The sequence below is a fragment of the Poecilia reticulata genome, chromosome 10, assembly GCF_904066995.2.
Source record: "Poecilia reticulata chromosome 10, P_reticulata-male-v2, whole genome shotgun sequence".
NCBI lineage: Eukaryota > Metazoa > Chordata > Actinopteri > Cyprinodontiformes > Poeciliidae > Poecilia > Poecilia reticulata.
The window spans coordinates 15,108,458-15,130,071 of record NC_088839.1 but is presented as its reverse complement, the minus strand read 5'-3'; the positions used below and the strand labels follow the sequence as shown (position 1 = coordinate 15,130,071).

The window sequence follows — 21,614 nt, the reverse complement described above, 5'->3', positions numbered from 1 at the left end:
GACCTTTCGGCCCTCATCAAAAAACAATCCTCACCCTACGCACACCCACTGTTACTACCCCGATCTCATCCTGTCCAACGAGTGTATCTGCGGCTTATCAAGTGACTTATCCAGTAAATGTTTACATCCCATTGTGGTTTGGACCGATGACCCTTGAGTTGCTTCCTTCCTATAAACACTATTTTAAGTAAGCTTGTCTGTCATTGCGGCACCACAGTAGCCCTTGAGTTATTAGCCATTTGTACATTTACAATTCTGAGAACTACTGACAATTGTTATTTTCCTGTTTTTCTATCAGGGCGACCAAGGAGACATTGGGCCAAGGGTAAGTCACGTTTTCTTATCATCTGTGAGAGACTGAATAACATTTTTGAGGGAAACATTTTACACAGATTAGATGGTGTTTCTTCACTGCAGTTGTTGCATAGTTCTTGTTTTTTTGTTAAATAGTTCTCCAGTTCTTACCACTGACTATCAGTTGCATTTAGGTCTGTACTTTGACTGGGACATTCTAACACATGAATATCCTTAGATTTAAAACGCTCTGTTGCAGCTCAGGCTGCACGTTTGGGGTCACTATCCTACTGGAAGACCAAGCTCTGCCCTGGTCTCAAGGCTTTTGCATCCTCTTCAGAGCTTTTCTTCCAAAATGGCCCTGCATTAAACTCTGCCTGTTTTTCCGTCAACTCTTAGTCGCTAGTACATCTCTGCAGCTCCTCCAGAGTTGGCATGAAATTCTTGGCTGGTTCTTGGAAATAACACTGTCCTTGCCTGGCCTGTAAGGTGGAATAGTCATGCCTTGGTTGATTTTCATCTGTGCCACTCTCTGGATTAAATAGAGCTCCGTTAGATGTTCAGAAGATGATTTTATAACTTACTCTGCTCTAAACTTCTGCAAAACTTTGTTTCTGTGCTGAACTGTGTTCTTTGGTCTTCATTGTCCACTAATGTGAACTTCTGAAGACTTTATAGAGCAGCTGTGCGCTAACTAACATTTCTCATGCAGAAGAGAAATGTATTCATGTAAATAGTGACTTATGAAAGCAACTGGTTTCAGACGTTTTTATTCAGGTGTATCAGAGTAAAGACGGTTTAAATGCACACAGCACACTTCAGGTTTTTGTTACACTCCACTTTACTTTGTTCTGTCACATGAAATGCAAATAAAGTACACCAAAGTTTGTAGCTATGATTTGACAAAATATGTAAAGGTTCAATGGGGTTTTTATACTTTTTCAAGGGACTGCATGTATTTTGCTCTCTATATATAATATAAACTTAGTCATTGTCATATTAAGTTCAATACAGAGTTTTATACTATATGACTGTTTTACAATATACTAAAAAGTTTTCATCTTGTCCTCAAGGGAAATCAAATTTTGTAGGGTGGGACAGGATGTATGTTGGTGTACATTCCCAGTTTTCCAGGACATGTAAATCTAAGGCGCTGAATAGAAGGCAACATGGGGTGGAGAGGATGATTTACCTTTGCTAACAGCTTGGAAGTTCGTCCCTGTCCATTAATCAGCAAATACAAACATGAAACCCAGACTCTACGCTGTCTAAAAATAACTTTTATGGGATATTTCCTGCAATCAAACATGTGAATAGAAAAAAAAATACTTGGGATATCCTCATTGTCTTGAGCTCTAAACAAGGATGAAAGGGAATACTTGACATTCACATAGATACGATTTAAATATAGACATAAAACAAAGGCGTCCTATACAGGCAAAGGGGATCTTTAAGTACAAGACAGAAAGAAAGAAAGTCAGTAAGAGGAAAATAGACCCTTTTCATTTGTAGCCATTTAAAAAATAGTCCCGAAGAAGCCTCAAAAATAGCCTAACCCCCACAGCAGATGTAGATCATTTATGGTGACCTTCATTAAATGTCTGCAGTGGGAAAGTGTTTGTACCACAGAAGCGTTTAATCAAAGCTACACTGAGAAATGTTGAACTAAGTAGTAAAAAATAAAGAACAAAGACATGATTACCTAAGCACTGTGGTGGAAGTGTGGTGGTTTAAAGGTGCTTAATTTACAAATAAACATTTATTGGTGAAAAGGCTGTCGAGGCTAAATTTAATCTAAATCTGGCTGAAGAGTTTATTTTTATATCCTGATATTAGACATCAAGTAAGATGACTCAGTTCAGCTTAACTTGGAAATAAGCAGCAGCTAAACCTTGTGTTGTTATTGTCTTTCTTCTTTTCATGGAAATTCAACTTCATTGACCCAAGATGGGAAAGCTATATTATTTCTCTCTCTCGTCTAGAGACAATTTTATAAAGATAACTTGAGAAAATCTGCCCCAAAACTAAAGTCTAACAGGAGATTAACCTTTTCGCCTAAATAAGTCACAACACAATAGTAGTTCCACCTCAAAATCAAGAAAAAAAAAAATAATAATAATAATCATTAGTAATTCAAAGCCCAGCTTTGGTGGTGATATAAAATATTCATAAGAAAAGATAACTACTTGTGGATTCATCACTTTTTATGAAGAATTAAAAATCTACTAATTAATCAACGAAAACTTTCTTAAAACATTTCTTTTTTTTTTCAAGAAGCATTTGCATTCGCTAGCATCATAGAAGGTTTAAGGCTTAAACATTTTAGAAGTTTATCACAATCCTACACCTGTGTTAAATAGTTATTTCGCAATAGCAGAATGTGTCCACCTACTCGAAAAGGTTTAGAAAGGGAAAGTCTGAGTAATGAGTTAAACTGAAACCAGACAAAGTAACAGACCATCAAAAAGAGGAAATCACAGTTAAGGGAGCAGAAATTTGCCATCTTTTGGGGGTTAAGGACTGAATAAAACATAACAAACAGCTTGAGCAATCTGGGTCTGGATGAAGAAATAATATTAAAAAAATATCATCATGACTGTGTCTGTCCACGTTGCTTTTAGCAGTCCCTTAAAGTCATCTGGTAGTTAAGAAAGAAAAAGTGTGTTTTTCTTGTGTGGCTCACTCCTTGGATGAGCTGCCTACGTCTCCTCAGCCAGAAATGAGGAAATGATGCAATGAGAGAATGATGGAAACATTTGAACATCCCCATCAAAACTCAATGGTTGGAAAAGAGTGCCAAAGTTGCTATCCACTTTCAACTTTTTTTTTTTTTACATAATCAAATAACTTCCTTATGCATTTGGTCTGTGTTTTCTTTTTGCGTGTGATATTAGCTCAGTATCAGTATTTCTATGGGAAATATGTAATTATCTCTAATATCATCCAGTATGGTTTGAAAATAAAACTCTTTCTGTACAACGCAAAGCGGTAAATATTAGATCCTGTTTAGACGGTCACATACCCCCCGATCCTGGATATGTTCATCCTTAGGAAAAATAGGTCAGATCGCTGTTTCTGTGCAAGAAAGGTTTCTTGTCTGTGCAGGGAACACACACAGTAAGTGTCTTCTTGACCAATGAAGCTGTCTTTCCTTTGCTTTAAAACTCAAACTTCAAATATAGAGTTCTTCATATTGACATATTTATGCTATGATTAATGATAACATTATTTTTACTTAATCTCCATTAATAGCCTAGCCTGGACCTAAATCTAATTGAGAATTTGTAGCAGCATAATTCTTTGCTGCTACAGGAAATATGAGGCTTATCCCCAATCAACTTGTTCAAAAATGCAGAAAAGGTTGGTGAATACAAACACACGCCACAATTTTCCTCATTCTTATGCACCGTTTTCCTTCCTCTTCATAGCCATTCATTACTTTATGTTGGTTTTAGCTCGTGAAATTCCAACAAAACACGCGGCGGTTTGTATAAAGTGACAAATTGTGAAGAAGGTCAAGAGGTTTGAACATTTAGCAAAACACAGAGTGAGTGCGCTGGGAGCACAGAGTGGTTACTGTGTTATAGCAGCGCTGAAACGGAGTGGACATTTGCAAAGCTTGCCCAGTGGAAAGATATTTTATGATGCGATTCTGAAACATTGCAGGAATTCCTGATTTCAATCAAGACGTAGGCCATTACATTTTCCTACCTATGCATTTTTGGTTCTGAGGCAATAGCTCAAAATATTTTTGGCTTTCCCTTGTTGGTAGTTTTTCCAAACGGTGAATATTGCTCTTGGCTGAGGCCTCTCTTGCTTTGATGCCTTTGGATAAGTCTCAGGACATTGCTTGGAAACACATGCTCGACTCAAAACAAACACCGTGAGTGATTCCTCCATGTGGAGTTTCATGGATAAACCCTAATATGAAAGCAAGTAAGAACTTCTTGATTTGTGCTGCATAGGGAGTTTTTTTTTTTTTTTAGTATTATTCCAGCATAAGCTCAGTTATCACTTTGCCCTTTTTTTGACAGTGAGCTCTGCTTCACCTCTGAACTTTTCAGGATGAAAGAATACATGTGAAAACAGGAAGCGGCCATGAATCTCTGTCAACCTGTGACTTCCTGTCGATCCATCATGTTCAGAGCTATCATCGGGCAGACCCTGGTCACAAACGCAGGAAACGAGGTGCATCAAGCCCAAATCGGCTGTGATAGAACCACCAAATTACAAAAGGATGTGCAGTTTTCGCATCTTTCTCTAAGAAAACCTTTATCGAAAGGAAGCCTGAAGATATCCACGTCTTCCACTTTATTCATAGAAGACACTGTCGCTGCACCTTTGGGTTTACCTGACCCTTCTGTTGTCGAAGACAAGTCGCGAGCATCCGCAGCCAAAATTCTCTCTTTACCTCCTTTGAAACAGCAGTAAAAATTCAACTTGAAGCCGGACTCCGAGGGGGGATGTCTGTTTTTCTTGGTTTTTCTGATGGGAATGAGCTAAAGGCGATCCCCACTGTGAAACAGCCTCTTCTGTTATGAGACGTTTAAAGAGGCATATGTGGTCTTCATGGTGGGAGCGGTGTGAATGAGTGAATGTGACAAAGGGGAAAAGAGGAGTATGTAGGCATGAAGAGGAGGAGGGAGCATTTCGTGGTCTCAGTGGGGGGGGAAACCTCAGCAGTCCGGCGCTCGTCGTTAGCAGAAACTTCTCCGGCAGGCTTCCCTTCCTTCTGCCGCTCCTCACTCCCGCTGTTCCTCCCTCTCCCTCTCCAAGACCGACCTCCTCATCACGTCCCTCCATCCTGCCCTGCACCCCGCTCGTGTTTTTGCGGGAGCTCAACCAGGGAGGCTCAAAGCTCTGTGGCGGCAGACAAACTCTGCTCCTTTCAGCTTGACAGACAATCAACACAATTACTGTCTGTTGACTGGAAAGAGCCAAGCCACCTCTGTTTGGGTTGGGAAAGATGGGAAGCCATTCCACAGAGCACATGTACACATTCACCGAGAAATATACCCTTGGATGGATGACTGAGGCATAAATTTCAAAGGGGCAAAGGTTGCAGTTTGCAGATTTTTACCGTTTCGTCGTAATAAAATGCACATGCAGCGCATTTTAAAGGAGCTTTTTCACATTCTGTCACATTCCAACCACAAAGTTCAGTGAATCTCATAGGGACTTGGTGCAATAATTGAAGACAAAGTAGTGCATAGATGGGAAGAGGAAGGAAAGACTTGCATTTTTTTTCTGCTTTATTTTAATCCTGTTCACTTTGATACCCCTAAATAAAATCCAGTGTAACCAAATAGCCTCAGAAGCCATAAAGATAGTAATTAAAGTCCGCCAGTGTGTAATTTAGTCTCGGTATAAATGCAGCTGTTATATTAAAGCCTAGAGCCAAAGAGAGGTCGGTCACAGAACATTAGTGAAACAGCATCACAAAGACCACGGGACACAGGAAAAAGTTGTGAAGAAGTTTAAAGTAGGGTGAGGTTATAAAAAAAATATCCCAAGCTTTGAATGTCTCATGAAGCCCAGGTTGTCCATCTGATCTGAAAAGACTGGCAAGAAGAGCGTGAATCAGAAAAGCTGTTCAGCATGATGACCCTGGATTAGCTGGAGTGGGGCACAGAAGAAAGTGCCCTGGTCAGATGATACCAAAAATAATTGATATGGTGTGGAAAACCCACACCGAACATCGTTCTGAACGTCACAACCTCAAGGTAAAACTGTGTAGTGGCAGCATCATGCCATGAGGGACTTTTTGTCTTTTTTAACAGGTCAGAGTTCATTAGATGGTAGGAAGAGCCAAACACAGGGCAGTTCTGAAAGAAAACTTTTTAAAGAACTTCTAATGAATTAATTGCATGATAAATTAAAATGAACTCAATAATTTTCATTCTGATGATAATTATATTTTTTGAAGGGCAGTGACTTTTTTTTGTTTGCAGAAACTTCATAATCCATTTTATTTATGGTTTCAGTTGGGTGTGTGTGTTTTATTTCCTTTTAATTTGTTATGTTTTATTTTGGATATTTAAAACGTCTTCCAGTGTTGAGGGTTCTGTACAACATTAAAGATTTTTAGCCTCTGAAAGGGCAAATTTGCACTATCATGCCATTATCAATATATTATTTCAAAATGGTCTCAAAAGGACAATGTTATTATTTATCTCAATATTTTCTGGGACAAATTATCGTCAAACGTTTTGTTTTACGTTTTCGACTCAGGAGGGCTCAATACACATTCATGGCATGTTTTTTTTATTTTTTAATGTAAAAAAAAAAACCTTTTTAAAAAAATGCACTACTCACACACGCTGACATTAGTTGTTTTTGCATATCAAAATGTGAATACGGTGAAGGAGTACGATTGTCGTGTCTGCAGGACGATGTTTCTTGTCAAAGATTGCCAGCGCTGCTTTGTGAGTTTTTATTCACTGTGCGACTCCCTCTCCTCAGGGTCCTCCGACCTACAGCACATACGCAGGTCTGCACAGTAATCAGATCGCTGTCAAGGTTTGTTACTCCCGCTGTAATGTTCCATAATCCTCCCAGCAGCCACCTCTCCCCGCCCGCTGCACATCTGTCACTATCTCTGCAGAGAGAAGATCGCGTCGCTCCTCTTCTCAGCTTTTTTCTTCTGCAGTCTGCTGGAGTTTGACTCCTCGGTTTTCTCATGCAGCGGCCTTCTTCTCCTTTGCGCCCGGACTCCCGGTTTAACACAAATTTCCTATTTTCTCTGCTCATTTATCTCTGTTTCTCTGTTCTCTCTCGTTCTCTTTTCCCTTATCCTCAACTGCACATCTGTTGCACCTCAGATGGTTTTCCCCCGATATGATCACAGCTTTCTCGCTGGAGAGCAGTCCAGCAGCTTTCAGAGACGCTTTCTGAAGGTAGACCTCTACTAAAAGGCATGTGCTTCCTCTTTTAACTCTTTAACCCGCCTCTCGTTTGCATGCGCTAATTGAATTATTTCTGTTCTTTTTGCTGTTTTAGGTTCTGTTACGTGTAATAGATTCATGTTTGTTTGATTTTTGTCATCATTTGATTGTGCTGGTGGTTTTTTGTTTTCCTTTAACCATATTAGTGAAACAAAGATTTTTATTTTTAATTTTTAGAGCAACTGGGATGAATAAATAAGTTTTAATTGTCTAAATTTGACGGAAACTCTGTCAGTTCTTAAAGAAAAACTATCAGAATGCACATTTATCTAAAAGATCTGCGGCTAATTTCCTTTCTGTTTTGTTGGACAGCTTCAAAATGAACAGACAAAATCACTGACAAAATAAATTTTTCCAATTTGCATGACTTGAATCACCACTTGACTCGCCTCAACAAAGCAAACCATAACGCTCCAGATGGGTGTAGAGAAAGTGTCTACACTATAATTTTCAGAAACTTTAGAAACATTAATGGTTTTCCGTTCTCAACACAAATGGGAAATATGCATCAGATGAGGTTGTCAAAATGCTTTTTATTTGGAATAACACAGTAAACAAATTAATTTTTTTGACAAACAAGACTGTTTCTTTTAAGCTTAATATGAAAATAAACCCTAACATATAAATCAAATCAGTCTGAATGTTTCACTGTGTGACAAAATATCCGTTTGACTCAAAGAAGAACCTGACTCATTCTTCCTGTGAGATCACAGTCAAAGTTTGATTCTCAATTTGAGGGAAATAAATCAAATTATTCAATGTGAGATTATTCTACCATGACATACGTTGAATTTATTTTAGAGCGTATCATGCATGCATCTTTGCTATGGGTGCCATTTTATAGAATAAAACCTGAACCTACCTAAAGCCGTGTTGTCAGGTGACGATCTGTGTTTGCTGCCACCACCTGGCCAAACATGCTTTATGCACCTCTGAGTATTTTAAATCAGTGCATGAGATAAAGTAAATTTCTCATTTGTTTTCGTCGTCATTCTCCACGCTTTGTTTTGCTTGCATATAAAAGTGACTCAGTGTGACCGAAAGTTGTGTTTTACTTTTCTGTGAATCAAAAGCATAGTTTCTCTAATACCCACTCTTCTTTTATATGATTGTTACTTTCATCAGGGTGATCAAGGTCAAGCTGGACCCGCCGGACCTCCCGGTCCTCCTGGGCCTCCTGGCGCCCGTGGACCCCCAGGAAACACCGGGAAGGATGGGCCCGGTGGAGAGCCGGTAAGGGCATCCCGAGTGTGCAGGAAGCTCCTTTTTACTCCACGTTGCAGAGTGCTCTTCCATCACTCTGCTCACATCTCACTAAGGTTGCACCGCAAACACCAAGCTCTGTGTGAGTCTGCCACTTGGGTAAGGGTCTTCTCTGTAAAAAGCACTTGAACCCCAAACCTCATTCTTCTGCGTTAGCCTGTGAGCTGTGGTTTACCTAGAAGAAGAAAAAAAACTCCCAAAATAGCAACTCTCCTTCAAATCTCATCTGTTTTGCATAAGTCAGCAGCCGCAAAGTTCTCCAAAACACGCCGCTTTCTCCCACCACTGTGTTGCCGTGCACACTGAAACAGATACGGCGCTGCGGTGAGTTCATGGGCAGTTTGCTGGCCGCGGGAAACAATAGCGCGCTCCTCGGCCGAGGCACTTTCTGTTGCTCAGAATTAAGTTTGTGCCCCACAGCGTTCCACTGATCCGCCGTGGCAGCGTCAAGCTGCGGTTCCTGAGTTTGAGGGGAGAAAGTTTCAGAGGTTTTTTTTCTGTTTATCTACTTGAAGGAATAATAGTCGCGTTACTCTCATCTGGCGCTGGACTGTGACGGGCTGTACGTGAAAGATGTTGGTTTTGACGTGGGTGAGTTGAGAACACACGCTGAAGCGAACCGCAGAGAGCAGTCGGCTCGGCCCAAAAAGTGACAAAAACAGGCGGGCCGAACAAAAAGGGGGCCATCGTGTAAGCCAGTTGACGGCAAATGGTCTTTTCAAGTTGATTAAAGGCATTGCGAAACCCAAAACAGCAAAACAGAGTGCTGCTGAGAGCTGCTGCATGTTGTGGGCAGATGTTTCAGCGGGACTGAGCAGGAGAAAGTGAGGAAGCCCGCCGACATGGGTGTCCTCTTAACACCTGATGCTTGCAAAAGTACCCATATCCGTAGAAACCCATTTATTTTGCAACCTGTAATTTGGTGCCAACCCAAACTATTACAAAATTTTAAAGAGAAAAAAAATTATATTAATTTAGATTAGTAACAAATAGATCATTTGTAACCAGTCAATACTTTTGGCCAAGCTTCTGATTCTCCATTTGATGCAGGCCTGCTGGAAGAGGAACCTTCGTCTCAGGTCTTTTATGGCCTCTTAAGATGTTTTCTTCCAGGGTTGCTCTGAAATTAACACAATACATCTTCCCATCCAATCACAACAGCTTGTTTATGCTTCTGAAGAAAAGAAAACCCTTCTTTCAACAGCTTTAACAACTGAGCTGTGGATCTCTGCAGCTCCTGCAGAGTAAACTCTTGGCGTCTCCTCTGCTTTTGATATTGTTTTATCGTCTTACCTCGCATCAAACTTCTTCCCCACAGCCTCATGCCTGAGCTGTCTGGAAAAATGTGGAAAAACAAGACACTGTAGAAGGGAGTTTTGGTCTAATATGGGAATCAATTTCGCAGCTTTCGAATTTGAAAAATGTGAGATTTGCTCTAGCGGCTTAATTCAAAGCCTACATAAATTCCGGCCTCCGTAATCAAGAATGCATCTGACATCTGAACCGGGGCTCTGTTCTGTACTCGAGATAAAAAGCGCTGCTAAAAATTATTTGCAACGGCGATTTGTTTCCCGCTGCTGTGCGAGGCAGATCAAACGATGGGGCCGAGGTAAGAGGGGTGGGAAGAGAGGTTAAAAGACGGCAGGAGGATGGGAACAGAACCGGACCACAGAGCAGCTCGGTGCATCTGGATGACAGTTTGTATGTGCAGGCAGAGCACAAGAAGAGGAGAAACACCTGGGAAACGTCTTAGTAACCCCTGCAAAGTTTTGTAAAATATGAGAGCTAAATGGAAAGTTAATGCCCTCCGATGTATATGCATTTATGTGAGCGCACTGAGAGATCAAGTAAACGCGACTCCTTGATTGCCGTGCGTGTGTGTGTGTAGCTCGTTTCGAGAACGAGTTTTAGCGCAGATTTCCTCTAAGTTTCCTTTGTAACGGATGATTACATAGCAGACATTTAGCCGTCCACCTGGTCCCCGCAAACAGCCGATAAGTCTGTTTACCTAAATGAGCCAAATCGCTGATGGACAGATGGAGAAAGACATGAAAGCTGACATGAAATGTGCGTGTTTGATGTTGTTTGGAGCCGCAGCTCATTGCATCACATGCAGACTTCAGGGCTTCGAATTCAATCGTTGTATTTGCTGAAGGGGAAATAAAAAGGAGGGTTTTTTTTTTTCCTGGATTAAAAAGCAGAGTGATTGAGCAAATGAAGAAATCACTGTCAGTATGAAAAGCTATAGAAAAATCAATCACTTCACTTTGGGAAGGAAGGAATGTCCTTATTCTGCATATCAAAGAGTTCACTGATTTACTTCTTTTGACATATTAAACCTTTTACTTGCTTTTTACTGTCACTGATCTCTCTGATTTTATCCATCAGTACCATAAAAACTAGATATTTCAATTTATCACAGTGTGTGACAGTTTCTGTGAAACATTTACTTGCACTCATCGTGGCATGGAAGTTTTAATGATTTGCTTGAACTTCAGCAAACGGCTGTGAGGAATTTCAAACCTAGAACACCAGTCAGCGGTGCAGCAAAAATTGTTCACACAAGTTGAAATATACACACACCCTGACTGACACCTGGTTGAATGCTTCAATAAGAAGCTGTTATCGCCAGGAATGAGGCAGGAAGCTTAGCCACTTTTCTTATCGGAGTCGGTGAAAATTAGTTTAATTGGCTCGAATTGAGGATAGTGGTACTGTTCCAGACGCTTTACGCTAGCCAGCTTTATCTGCTTTAGAACAAACTTTGATGTGTTTCTTCTTCTTTTTCTTTTTTTTTTTACTTTTTTTAACTTCAAGTTGTGTCCAAGTTTTTATTGCCTTGCTCCTGATTTGAGGTGAAATGGAAGACTTGCTGCCAGATTCGCAGTATGATGCTGCCATCACCATGCTTGGTAGTCGGTGCTTTTTAGGTTCAAAAAGCCAGAGCTTGACAACTCCAAGCATTGCCTCCTCCCATATAGCTGAACCTCTGCCTCCTCTCACCGTAAAACAAATTAGTTTTGTTTTACTAATTTGTTTTTGTTAACTATTCACATAGTTAGTATCACAAACCTAGAATTCTCCTTTGTGGATCTTTGCTAGGTCCTTTTGTTTTTTCCATCATCCTGATTTATTGGTCAGTTTACTGAGTGCTGTCAAAGAAATGATTTTTAATGTAAAGAGCATCTACCAGCTGCATCCACTCACAGACTGTATGTATCTATCTATTACAGCCTAGTGTGTAGGATTTTGTATGGATTATAGACATAAATTATAAATTAAATCCTACTCCAATCGAGCAGTTTAAATAGATCAATAAAAGCTTAAATCTTCTCTGACATTCAAGCCATTTTGAGTACAAATAAACCTCTGAGACAGCTGGACTTCCTTTAAGGCCTTAGTAAACACTGACATCTAGTGGCCAAACTCTTGCAGTAACTCATTTCTTGCCTCACGGAGTTTTTCCTCTGTTTCCTCCTCAGGGTTTGCCAGGTCGGGATGGTGTTGAGGTGAGAGTAGTTCATCATTTTTTAAGTTCCCAAAAGTCAGAACTGACATTTATTTTTTTTTCTGTATTTGATTTATTTATTTGTTTTTTTGTGTGTGCTGTTTTTACTTCAGGGACCGCAGGGACCGCCTGGGAAACCGGTAAAGTTTAAGAATCAATTATCCACCTGGACTCCTCTGACTTATTCTCACTGCTAAGCTTTTCACTTTTATTAAATTTATTAAAATCTACTGACTGGCAGGGAGAAGATGGAGAGCCTGGCTATCCAGGAGTGCAGGGCCCTCCAGGGCAGAGGGTATAATTAGCTATTCACATAGTTAGCATCACAAATTTTAACATGTTCTTAACACATTAATTATGGTTCTTCTTGTAATTCCCCAGGGGCAGCCAGGTATGGGAGAGAAAGGAGAGAGAGGCATGGATGGAGTCCCAGGATTAAAGGTAAAATTAATCTGACGTGGTTTTATGGCAAAGCTGTCACAGTTATGATGCATGATATGTCACTTGACGTGACCTTTGCTCCTCACACAGGGCGATAAAGGAGAAGCAGGAGAACCAGGACCACAGGGACCCATGGTGTGTTTTCATTTACAACATAAATCCGCCATATTTACTCTGTTTTTGTTGCCAGGCATGTAAATGATATGCATTTATCGTTTCAAACCTCTGCTGCAGGGCTTTCCCGGTGAAAAGGGCGCTGCCGGCTCCTCAGATATTGTCGATTTCAACGGGAAGCTCCTAGATGCTTTCCAGGTGAGTTTAATCTTCTAAACTCGGCACCAAATCCCACAATAGAGCTCAGGGAAACCTAAGCTTACGCGAAAGCCTTTGTAGTAGGAAATAAATCTTGAGTATTTCAGCCAGAAACCTCTAAAGTGAACCGCCTTGCTGTCTCTTCTTGACAGGCCATCAAAACCATCAGCGTTTCGGTAATCCGCTGCCGTTGCTGCATGGTTTTTGGTGGCGTGACGAGTCACTAACAACGTGCCTGCATTGGCACAGACCTCATGCATTTCCCCTCCCTCCCCCGCCCCTCGCACCACACCTGCCTCAACAGTCGTCTCTGTGTGTATATTGTGTCCAGATTTTTGCGACATCAGATGTATTAGATGTCACCGTACCGGGCCACATCTGAAGAGACTCTCTGAACGCCGGGGTCTGTTGCGTTCTGGTGCTTTGCGTCCTCGTCTGAGAGGCAACGCGCAGCCACAGTTGATGCATTGCAGCTGTGTTGTTTTATCAGATAACGTGTGGCCCGAGGACACTCGTTTAACCGTGCGGAACAGTCCACGGGGCTCGCCACAGCGTTTTGAGTTGTGTGAATGTTACTGGGGGGCAGCATGGCTGTGCTTTCTCTGGTGCTGGCATTTTCCCATACGGCGCTTTTCATGCGTCTTCACATTCGCTGAACTGCTTGTCTCGCTGGAACCGCAGGCTTTATGTATTTCATTATGTTACAGATCAACAGTGTTGTCTGCAGCTGTGATACATAAGACAAAATTTGTTTTTCTCTTTTTTATTTTTATACGTAAAAATCTGTGTTTGGCCCCACTGAGTAGGTATGACGTATTAAGTGGAAACACCTTGCGCTGCAATTACAGCGTGAATCCATCAGCTTTGCACATCGAGTTTGTTTGTTTTTCCCAAATACTTCTGAGCAGACGCAAAGCGTTTATGAACGTCTATTTTCATTTCTTGCCTTTTCTTGCTTCGTGTTTACCTTTGTGCTGTGAAAGTGACACTCCTGTCTCAAGTCGTTTAAACCCTCTAACCAGATCACCCGTTCCTGCTAAAGGAAACAGGCCCACAGCATGACACTTCCACTTCTGTGTTTCTTCCTGCAGATGGTGTGGAATTGTTTGTGTGTGTAGAGACACTAAACTATCTCTAGGCAAAAACAGCTGTAATTTTGGTGTCATGTGACCATTACACATTCTTCTTCTTCTATTTATTTTGTGCTAATGACACAAAGTAAGCAGTTATAGACAGCCTCCCCACAGCATGACACCGCCGCCACCGTGTTTCAGTAATCTGCAGTGTTAGTTTTTAACTTTCTCCCTGGTCCTTGGTCTTCTTGATGCTTTGTGTCCACTAATGTGAATCTCCCAAACCTTCACACACCAGCTGGATGCATGTTGATACTAAAGTGTACACAAGTGAATTTTACCTACCAAGCAGGAAACTTTAGTTGCTTGTATTAAATCATATTTAGGGCGATGAGAGTTAAGATGACTAAATATAAATCCAAACACACACACACTTTTCTGATTTTTATTTGTAAAAAAAAAAAATTATAAAAATTGAAAAGCAAGTTCTTTTTTTCCCCTCCAAGCCCCTACTTCATGCTGGTTTATCACATTAAAAATCTGAATGAAATACATAGGTCATAAAAAAAGGGCTCTGTGTAAACCCTTACTGACAAGGACAGGGAATTTTGATTAACGGTAGGAAGGGCAACTCCACACTCATTACAGTCACAGCTCTGCCCATATCCACTTGATCTCCATCCTGCCTCGTACCGGGGAATACATGCTACTGAAAGATGGCTATCTGCACTGTGGTGTTTGCATTTGATTAAAAACTTGCACCAGCCAGTTCCCTTTGGGTCCTGATCTCAAACCAAGTCACAGTCAAGCAGCCTCAGATAGCTTCAAAGCAGATGGTAGAAACACGAAATGAAGATCTTATCAGAAACCTCTCGTCAAAGAGGTTCAGTCTGCACACAAAGTCTGCTCACTGGGCCTCTGGCGGACCCTCCGAATGCTCATAATTCACTCGTCGGCCACCCATGTTGCATTTGATCCGTTCACTTTGTTTGTGTGAGGAGTGGGTTCTCGCGTTTCATCTGTGCTGATGAATTTGGTGTAAAGTAATGCCATAATGTTATTGGTTAGCCTCTGGTCCTCATTCTGCAGCTCTTTATATGATTGGTTGCATGAGTAGAGCTCGCTAACCCCTGATGAAATACTGCAGATCAAATAGTGTCGCGTAAACATCTCTGGTTTCCAAGGATTTCACCGCTTTCGCGTTGGAAAAGGAGTAACACAGATCTGGGACGCAGCATCTTTTGTTGTTATTTTTTAAATTTTATTATAACTCTTATTACTTCAAGATGGCCGAAGCCTTCAGATGGAGTAACAAGTGTACGACTGCAGACGCAGAGATTAAGGGAGCGTGATTAAATAGGCCTGCTACACGCACCAGGCAGACAACACTGAGAGAATGTGGCAATCATGTGCGTGCATAAAGTCCAATGGATGCTTGGCTTCCCTCTGCCTTTTGCATCAAAACAATCAACAGCATGAAAAATGATGCCAGATTGTTGTGTTTTACAATCGCTGCTGAATGAAATGGCTTCAAGTTGTTCGCGAGTTCAAGTTGTAATGAGGAGCATATATATATATATATATATATATATATATATATATATATACAGAGAGAGAGAGAGAGCTTTTTTTATTGCCACATTTGCAATTTGCAACAACTCTTCATTGACCTCCGTCTTGTCCAGGAGGCTTTTGACCTTAACAAATTAAGAGACTGCTGTTGTCAACACAAAATATCATTATCCTACCAACTAAGACACTTAACATTTTTCACTAAGACTGTTTAAAGACTGCTATTTACTAACAGGGTCACAGGATGTTAGCATTGTCTCTACAGAAGCTCGGCTGCATTCTCTCCATTTGTTTGAAAGCAGCAAAAAAAGGTTGTTGCAGCTTTAAACTTGATTAATGTGGAGTAAAAATTAAACACATCTGTCTGTCTGTCTGTCTGTCTGTCTGTCTGTCTGTCTGTCTGTCTGTCTGTCTGTCTGTCTGTCTGTCTGTCTGTCTGTCTGTCTGTCTGTGTCTCCAGGGCCCACCTGGACCACCAGGACCTTCTGGCCCTCCAGGGGAAAAGGTAAGTCAAGATGAAGTCCTCATATGTTATATATGAGGAATATATCAATATTCTGCTCTGAGAAGTGGCTGCATCTGTGTTAAAATGAGACACCTGAAGGATGTCAGAGATTCTGCTAAATATCCCCAAGTCAAGACGTGAGATGTTGAAAGAATCCTAGCAAAGCTTTATGAATGATGAAATTAAAGCCAAAGGAGCTCTGTCAAAAAAATATTATTTTGAGAGTGCGCACAACTATGCACTTCATGTTTGTTTTTCCAGTGGAATTGCACCAAACCTAAACAAGTATTTTAGGGTTAGGGATCTGCGCACTTTTTAAGATCCACTTTAAATATTTGTGCATTGATAAGACCCCTTAAATTCATCAAATAACCAATGTTTGTGTCTCTTTTTTCCCCCCAAATTAGGGAGAGCTTGGATTGCCTGGGCCTGCAGGAGTAGATGGAGAAAAGGTACAATCAATACACACATGCTGACTGGATGTTTTTCGAGAATTATCTATGTTTTTAGAGTCAGCGTATGCACTGATGTTAAGATATTTAAAGTGGAATTCTGTTTTGGTGTCACGGCCTTTCAGGGATCCAGAGGTGATTTGGGTGAAACGGGACCTCCTGGTGAGAGAGGAGAGAAAGGAGAGATGGGTCTGTCTGGACCTTCTGTAAGTCGTGAGAGAAACAAGCTTTTTTGTTTTTCTCAAAAAAGGTTTCAAATGGTGAAAAGTGAAAATAACCGTTGCCTCTGTGTGGATCAGGGGATGGACGGACAGAAGGGGGAAAAAGGAGACTGCCGGCTGGATGACAACCTGGTTAGTTTTTAACGCACATATGAACGCACTGACGTTTGAGTCAAATTACCACAGACGTGAATTCAACTCATAGTTTCAAGCAATTGTTTTTTATTGCTTTATAGTAGGTGTAAAAATAACATTGAGTTTAAATACCTTAAACAGTCTCAAAAATATTAACACCTGCTGATTTTTTTTCCCCCACATTTTGTCACTTTGTGTCCCCCAACCCTCAGTATAGTTCATGTTATTTGATAAACACAAAGTAGAGAACATTTTTAAAGTGGGAGGGAAAATAGTTTTAAAGGTATGTTACAGCTAAAAAAAAAAAAGAAGAAAGAAAGAAAAAGAAAACTGACCTAAATTAGTGTGCAGCAAGCAGCAAACTTTAAGGCTTTTCATGGATTTTCTCATTTAGATTCAGTCTGGACTGGGCCATTCAAACACTGGAATGCCCTAAGATCAATCATTAGCAGCCTCTAACAGTTTTTTTTTTTTTTCCAAGGCTCATCCTGTTTTTAGCGCCACCTCATCACCTCATCAGCTTTTTGTTTTTGTTTTTTTTGCCGTAGAAACAAAAATTCTGTTCGGTGCTGTGTTACATCAGAGCTACGACTCAAAAACTCGAATCACGTCTTGCTCTTGACGTAAACGTTAACAATCCCTCCCTCCTTTTTCTCACTTTTCTCCTCATCAGATTCAGATGATCTCTCAGCCGGGCGCTCCTGGTCCTCCGGGCGCTCCAGGAATGCCCGGGTCCCCAGGATCCATGGTGAGTATTTACATCCCACATCACTTGGCCTCCTGCAGGCACGGACGCTGACGTTGTGTCATGTGTTTTTTCCAGGGTCTGCATGGTATGCCCGGTCCTAAGGTAAGCCTGAGATGCCTGTGTGTGTGTGTGTGTGTTTTGTGGTGGAACGTGCTGGGATCTTAGCCGCTGTGCTGTCACAACGCAGGGCGAACCAGGAGCTGGGATCAAGGGAGAGAAAGGAGAGCACGGGTCTCCTGGATACAAAGTAAGTGACGTTCTTTGCCAGTATTCATACAGCTAAGTCGCTTGTATCACGCAGCACCGATTGTTTACCTTCATCTGCAGGGGCTGGACGGCCACCAGGGCCCACCTGGGGCCCCTGGGTTAGTGGGCCTTCCAGGTGCAAAGGGGGAAAAGGTAAATCAATAATAAGCTGCAATATATGTTTTATAAACCTCGTGTGATTTCTGTTAAAAAATAACAAGTGTGTTTTTGCAAATGCGTGTCTGCAGGGCCGACCGGGGGAGCCGGGACTAGATGTGAGTTTGTCGAAGTGAATTTAGTTGATGTTTTTTGGTTTTTTTTACATCGACTCAAACATCTGTCGAACTGTCTCGTCTTTTCTTCATTCAGGGTTTTCCGGGTCTGAGAGGAGACAAAGGTGAACGAGGAGAAAAAGGAGACAAGGTTAGTTTAGGTTGTACAGACGCGAAGATATTTTTGTGACCAATGGTGACGAGGGAAAAAAAATAAAATCAATAATAATGTTTCATTTAGAAAAACATAGAAATAGCTAACCTTTAAATTTGGAACATTTAATGAGAGGATGAGAAATCCCTCAAAAGAGAAATAGCTGTTTCTAACTAAATTACAGCTGACATAATTATTTCTTGTCCTGATGATGCCTTTACGTTAAAGGCAACTGAAGCTTTTTGTGGGGGGGGGGGGAGACATTGGGAAAAATATTTCCTGTTCTATTATCACACATGTGAATAAAACCAGGAAGTTTTCTAAATGCTAGTGGAAGCGTTTACTTTGGTCAGATGAAACCAAGTTGAGATTCTTTGACAAATATCCAGGTGGGTTTTTACTCAAACAAAGGATGGATATGTGGAAAAGCACCTTGTTTCAGCTTTTAAGTTTGGTGGAGGATCTGTGATGCTGTGGGCCTGTTTTTTTTTTCTTTCTTTCAAAGACTCTGGATAAATAGACCCTTGTTATAAATCATCACATCATAACCTATCTCAGAAACCAGAAGTGAAAACATTAAAATGGGTAATCATTGGTTGTTTCTGTTGAAAAGCTATCCCAAACTTTCTCCCCACTAAATAAATTTACTGAAATAGAAGTTTTTTCTATTCTTTTTAGTTACTAATGTAAATATTTTGTTACATTAGTGCTATATTTTCAGCTTATAGTTCTATGTAGCTTAGTTTGTTTCTCTTTATGTGGGTCTGACTTCTGGCTTCTTCATGCCTCAGGGTGACAGAGGGACGGTGGGGAAGAGAGGTCTGAAGGGCAACAAGGGAGAACAAGGTCCTCCAGGACTGGACCAGCCCTGTCCTGTGGTATGTCCTCATCATGGATACACACACGCACACACACACACACACACACACACACACACATGCTCTGTGATACCTGATATTCTCTCAATCTCATCTATTCTTCTTTGAGGACCTTTTGTGTTTTCTCCGCTCTCAGTATTTTTCCTATCATTTTCTCTGAGTTTCCTCCTTATGGCTGTAAATGTGTAACTGGCGTCCTCTCACAGGGCTGTGGTGAGAGTAAAGGTCACTCTGTGAAGGCAGGGCTTTCTTCTCCTGAAACTGCTCCTCTTCCTCCTTCTGGCCCTGAGGCCCCCTGTCCTGTGGTACGGTATCTTTCCCTCTTTACTCTGCCTCTTTATGTTCACTTGCTTCTCATCTATCATGTCATGTTTTATTTATTTATTTTTCCTTTTTTTTTTTTTGCTTTAGTCAAACTACAACCTGCATAGTCCTATGCCGTCATATCCTTATCTATTCTCAGACAGTAAATAGTTATGGTTGCAATATGCTCTGACTACATGTTGAGGTTAAAACAGCTGCTAAAAGATTTGGGACTTTCTGACGTCATATCTATAACTGAGGGTAACAAGAAGATGAATTATTCATTAAACATTCCTTGTCTGAGCTTAAAAAGAAAGTAGACGTTACAAAAATATCAATAAATATATCTTATTGATTTAATGATTCTTTAAGCAACAAATTATTTTTGAACATGGAATTGTTTTCAAAAATGTATCAAAAATAAATGCTTAATTTTTCTATATTTTAAATGCAACGTTATGCTTCTACACTAAAAAATCTATTTATTTTAGGGCTTTTTACACATATTTATCAGAAACTGTGAAAGGTGCTTAAACTCTAATATTTACCAAAACAAAGTGTTATTTTGACCTCAGTCCACGTAAGGTTAAAAAGATTTGCAGTTGATAGATTTTACAAAACCACTGAGTTGCAAACGTTAACTCTCCACCTCTGGTCTCGCCTGCAGGGACATGACGGGCTTCCAATACCAGGCTGTTTGCATAAGGTGAGCGTTTGAATTTTCATTTTTAGTCATTTATGCAGTTCTGAGTCGTTAAAGGTGCAGTTAGGGAGTAGGGAGCACAGTCAAAGTATACACGGATGACTTTTCAACTGATTTTACACATACTGACTCTAATTTAACACAGAGACAATTTGTAAGTATATCAATCCATGCTTTTGAGTTTATAATAATGATAAAGCATGTACAGTATACCTTGATTAATTTTTGTGCAACTTAAAAGCTAATCAGTCTTTGCTATTTTTTGTGTTTTTTTTTTTTGTTTTTGCAGTGATGACTAACCAGCAGCATGGGACCTGTACATATTGATATGGTATATTTTGCAGCAGTGTACTACCCCAACATCCTCTTTTTCCTCCCTTTTTTAAAAAAAAAATAAAATCCTATTATATAATATATTGAAAGATAAAGAACAAGGACATTTTTAGCCTTTTTGCAAAACTCACAATGCAGTGCGAAAGCAGCCATGAACTGGCAGTGGGACTTTTAGCTTGAAGGACAGTCCAAATGTCAGTGTTGGAGTAGAAGAGTGCCTCGCTAACAGAGTGTGACTGACGTGTGGTAACCACAAGTGGCATAGCGGCTGTATGATGGTGTGTGCACTCATCCAGATCTCACCGATGGATGGATGTTCGAAGGGATGGGATTTTTTTTTTTTTACGGAGGAGTTTGGAGTCAGTGCTCTCTTGTCCTCTCTCTCTCTGTGTGTGTTTTCTACAAGGAGGAAATGGCGAGGCAGAAGCTCAAACGTAAGCGTCTCTCTCAGCCCTGAGACAAATGGAGCCCCGGCGGGGAGAGGACGCACAAACGGGCAGAGAGAGTGAAACAAAAGGGCTTTTACTGAAGAAGAGCTTCATATCTGACGCCTCTGCGTCACACTCAGATCTTGCATTACAGAGACTCTCCAGGAGGGGGCGACAGAACTCTGCATTTCCACATTCACCCCTGATGGGAAAGAAACCTGTTGCTGATGATGTTGCGCGGTAGCTTGATAACCAGTGGAAGTTTTCTGGGAGTCACTGACGTCCCTGGCACATAAGGAAGGGAATTACTGTGCAGATAGTCTGTTATAATAATATGTCGTTTGAGATTGTTGTAAAATATTAGTGCATGGCAGTATTGTTTAGCACCCTGACAGCATGTGGGACTTCCAGTCAAACCCTGACACGACAGAATATTCATTTTTGTTTGCAGTAAGCATTATTTACATATACGATCACTTCAAAATACCATTAAGTCAACTAATGTAAAGCTTACATTTTGTGTGTTGTATTAGTTTTGCATATTGTTGTTATGTTTCTCCAGTTACAGTTTGCATTCCTGTGTATTGGTTTGATTGCCGAGTAAAATTTGAAGGAACCATTTGCAGTATTTTGGATCAATCAGTGTTGCCATGGGAAATAAACGTCCTCAGCTGATGCAGTTCGAATCATCGAAGATTGCTACTTACAGTATTTTGGACAACAGTAGAAGTTTTTTGCTGCTGACTTAAATGTGTGCTTGTTTGGTTGTTTTTATAAATATATATATTTGTGAATCAATTTTAGCTTTGAATTTAAGAACCATTACTTA

At 40.6% G+C, this 21,614-nt stretch overlaps 1 protein-coding gene across 1 annotated transcript in view; it reads left to right on the top strand.

Annotated features, from left to right (window-relative positions):
- The window catches only part of LOC103471248 (uncharacterized), a 146,361-nt gene that overhangs the window by 122,954 nt on the left and 1,793 nt on the right, over positions 1-21,614 (top strand). Inside the window, exons 9-32 of the mRNA XM_008420111.3 lie at positions 299-325; positions 7,116-7,190; positions 8,364-8,471; positions 11,984-12,010; positions 12,123-12,149; positions 12,251-12,304; positions 12,391-12,450; positions 12,541-12,585; positions 12,685-12,762; positions 12,915-12,938; positions 15,868-15,912; positions 16,320-16,364; positions 16,490-16,570; positions 16,664-16,717; positions 17,394-17,468; positions 17,544-17,570; positions 17,656-17,715; positions 17,796-17,867; positions 17,963-17,989; positions 18,084-18,137; positions 18,932-19,018; positions 19,225-19,323; positions 19,989-20,027; positions 20,764-21,614. The exon at positions 20,764-21,614 is cut by the window's right edge and continues 1,793 nt beyond it. Coding sequence (XP_008418333.1) covers positions 299-325; positions 7,116-7,190; positions 8,364-8,471; positions 11,984-12,010; positions 12,123-12,149; positions 12,251-12,304; positions 12,391-12,450; positions 12,541-12,585; positions 12,685-12,762; positions 12,915-12,938; positions 15,868-15,912; positions 16,320-16,364; positions 16,490-16,570; positions 16,664-16,717; positions 17,394-17,468; positions 17,544-17,570; positions 17,656-17,715; positions 17,796-17,867; positions 17,963-17,989; positions 18,084-18,137; positions 18,932-19,018; positions 19,225-19,323; positions 19,989-20,027; positions 20,764-20,814 — 1,341 coding nt within the window. The 3' untranslated portion in view covers positions 20,815-21,614. The remainder of the gene's footprint in view (positions 1-298; positions 326-7,115; positions 7,191-8,363; positions 8,472-11,983; positions 12,011-12,122; positions 12,150-12,250; positions 12,305-12,390; positions 12,451-12,540; positions 12,586-12,684; positions 12,763-12,914; positions 12,939-15,867; positions 15,913-16,319; positions 16,365-16,489; positions 16,571-16,663; positions 16,718-17,393; positions 17,469-17,543; positions 17,571-17,655; positions 17,716-17,795; positions 17,868-17,962; positions 17,990-18,083; positions 18,138-18,931; positions 19,019-19,224; positions 19,324-19,988; positions 20,028-20,763) is intronic.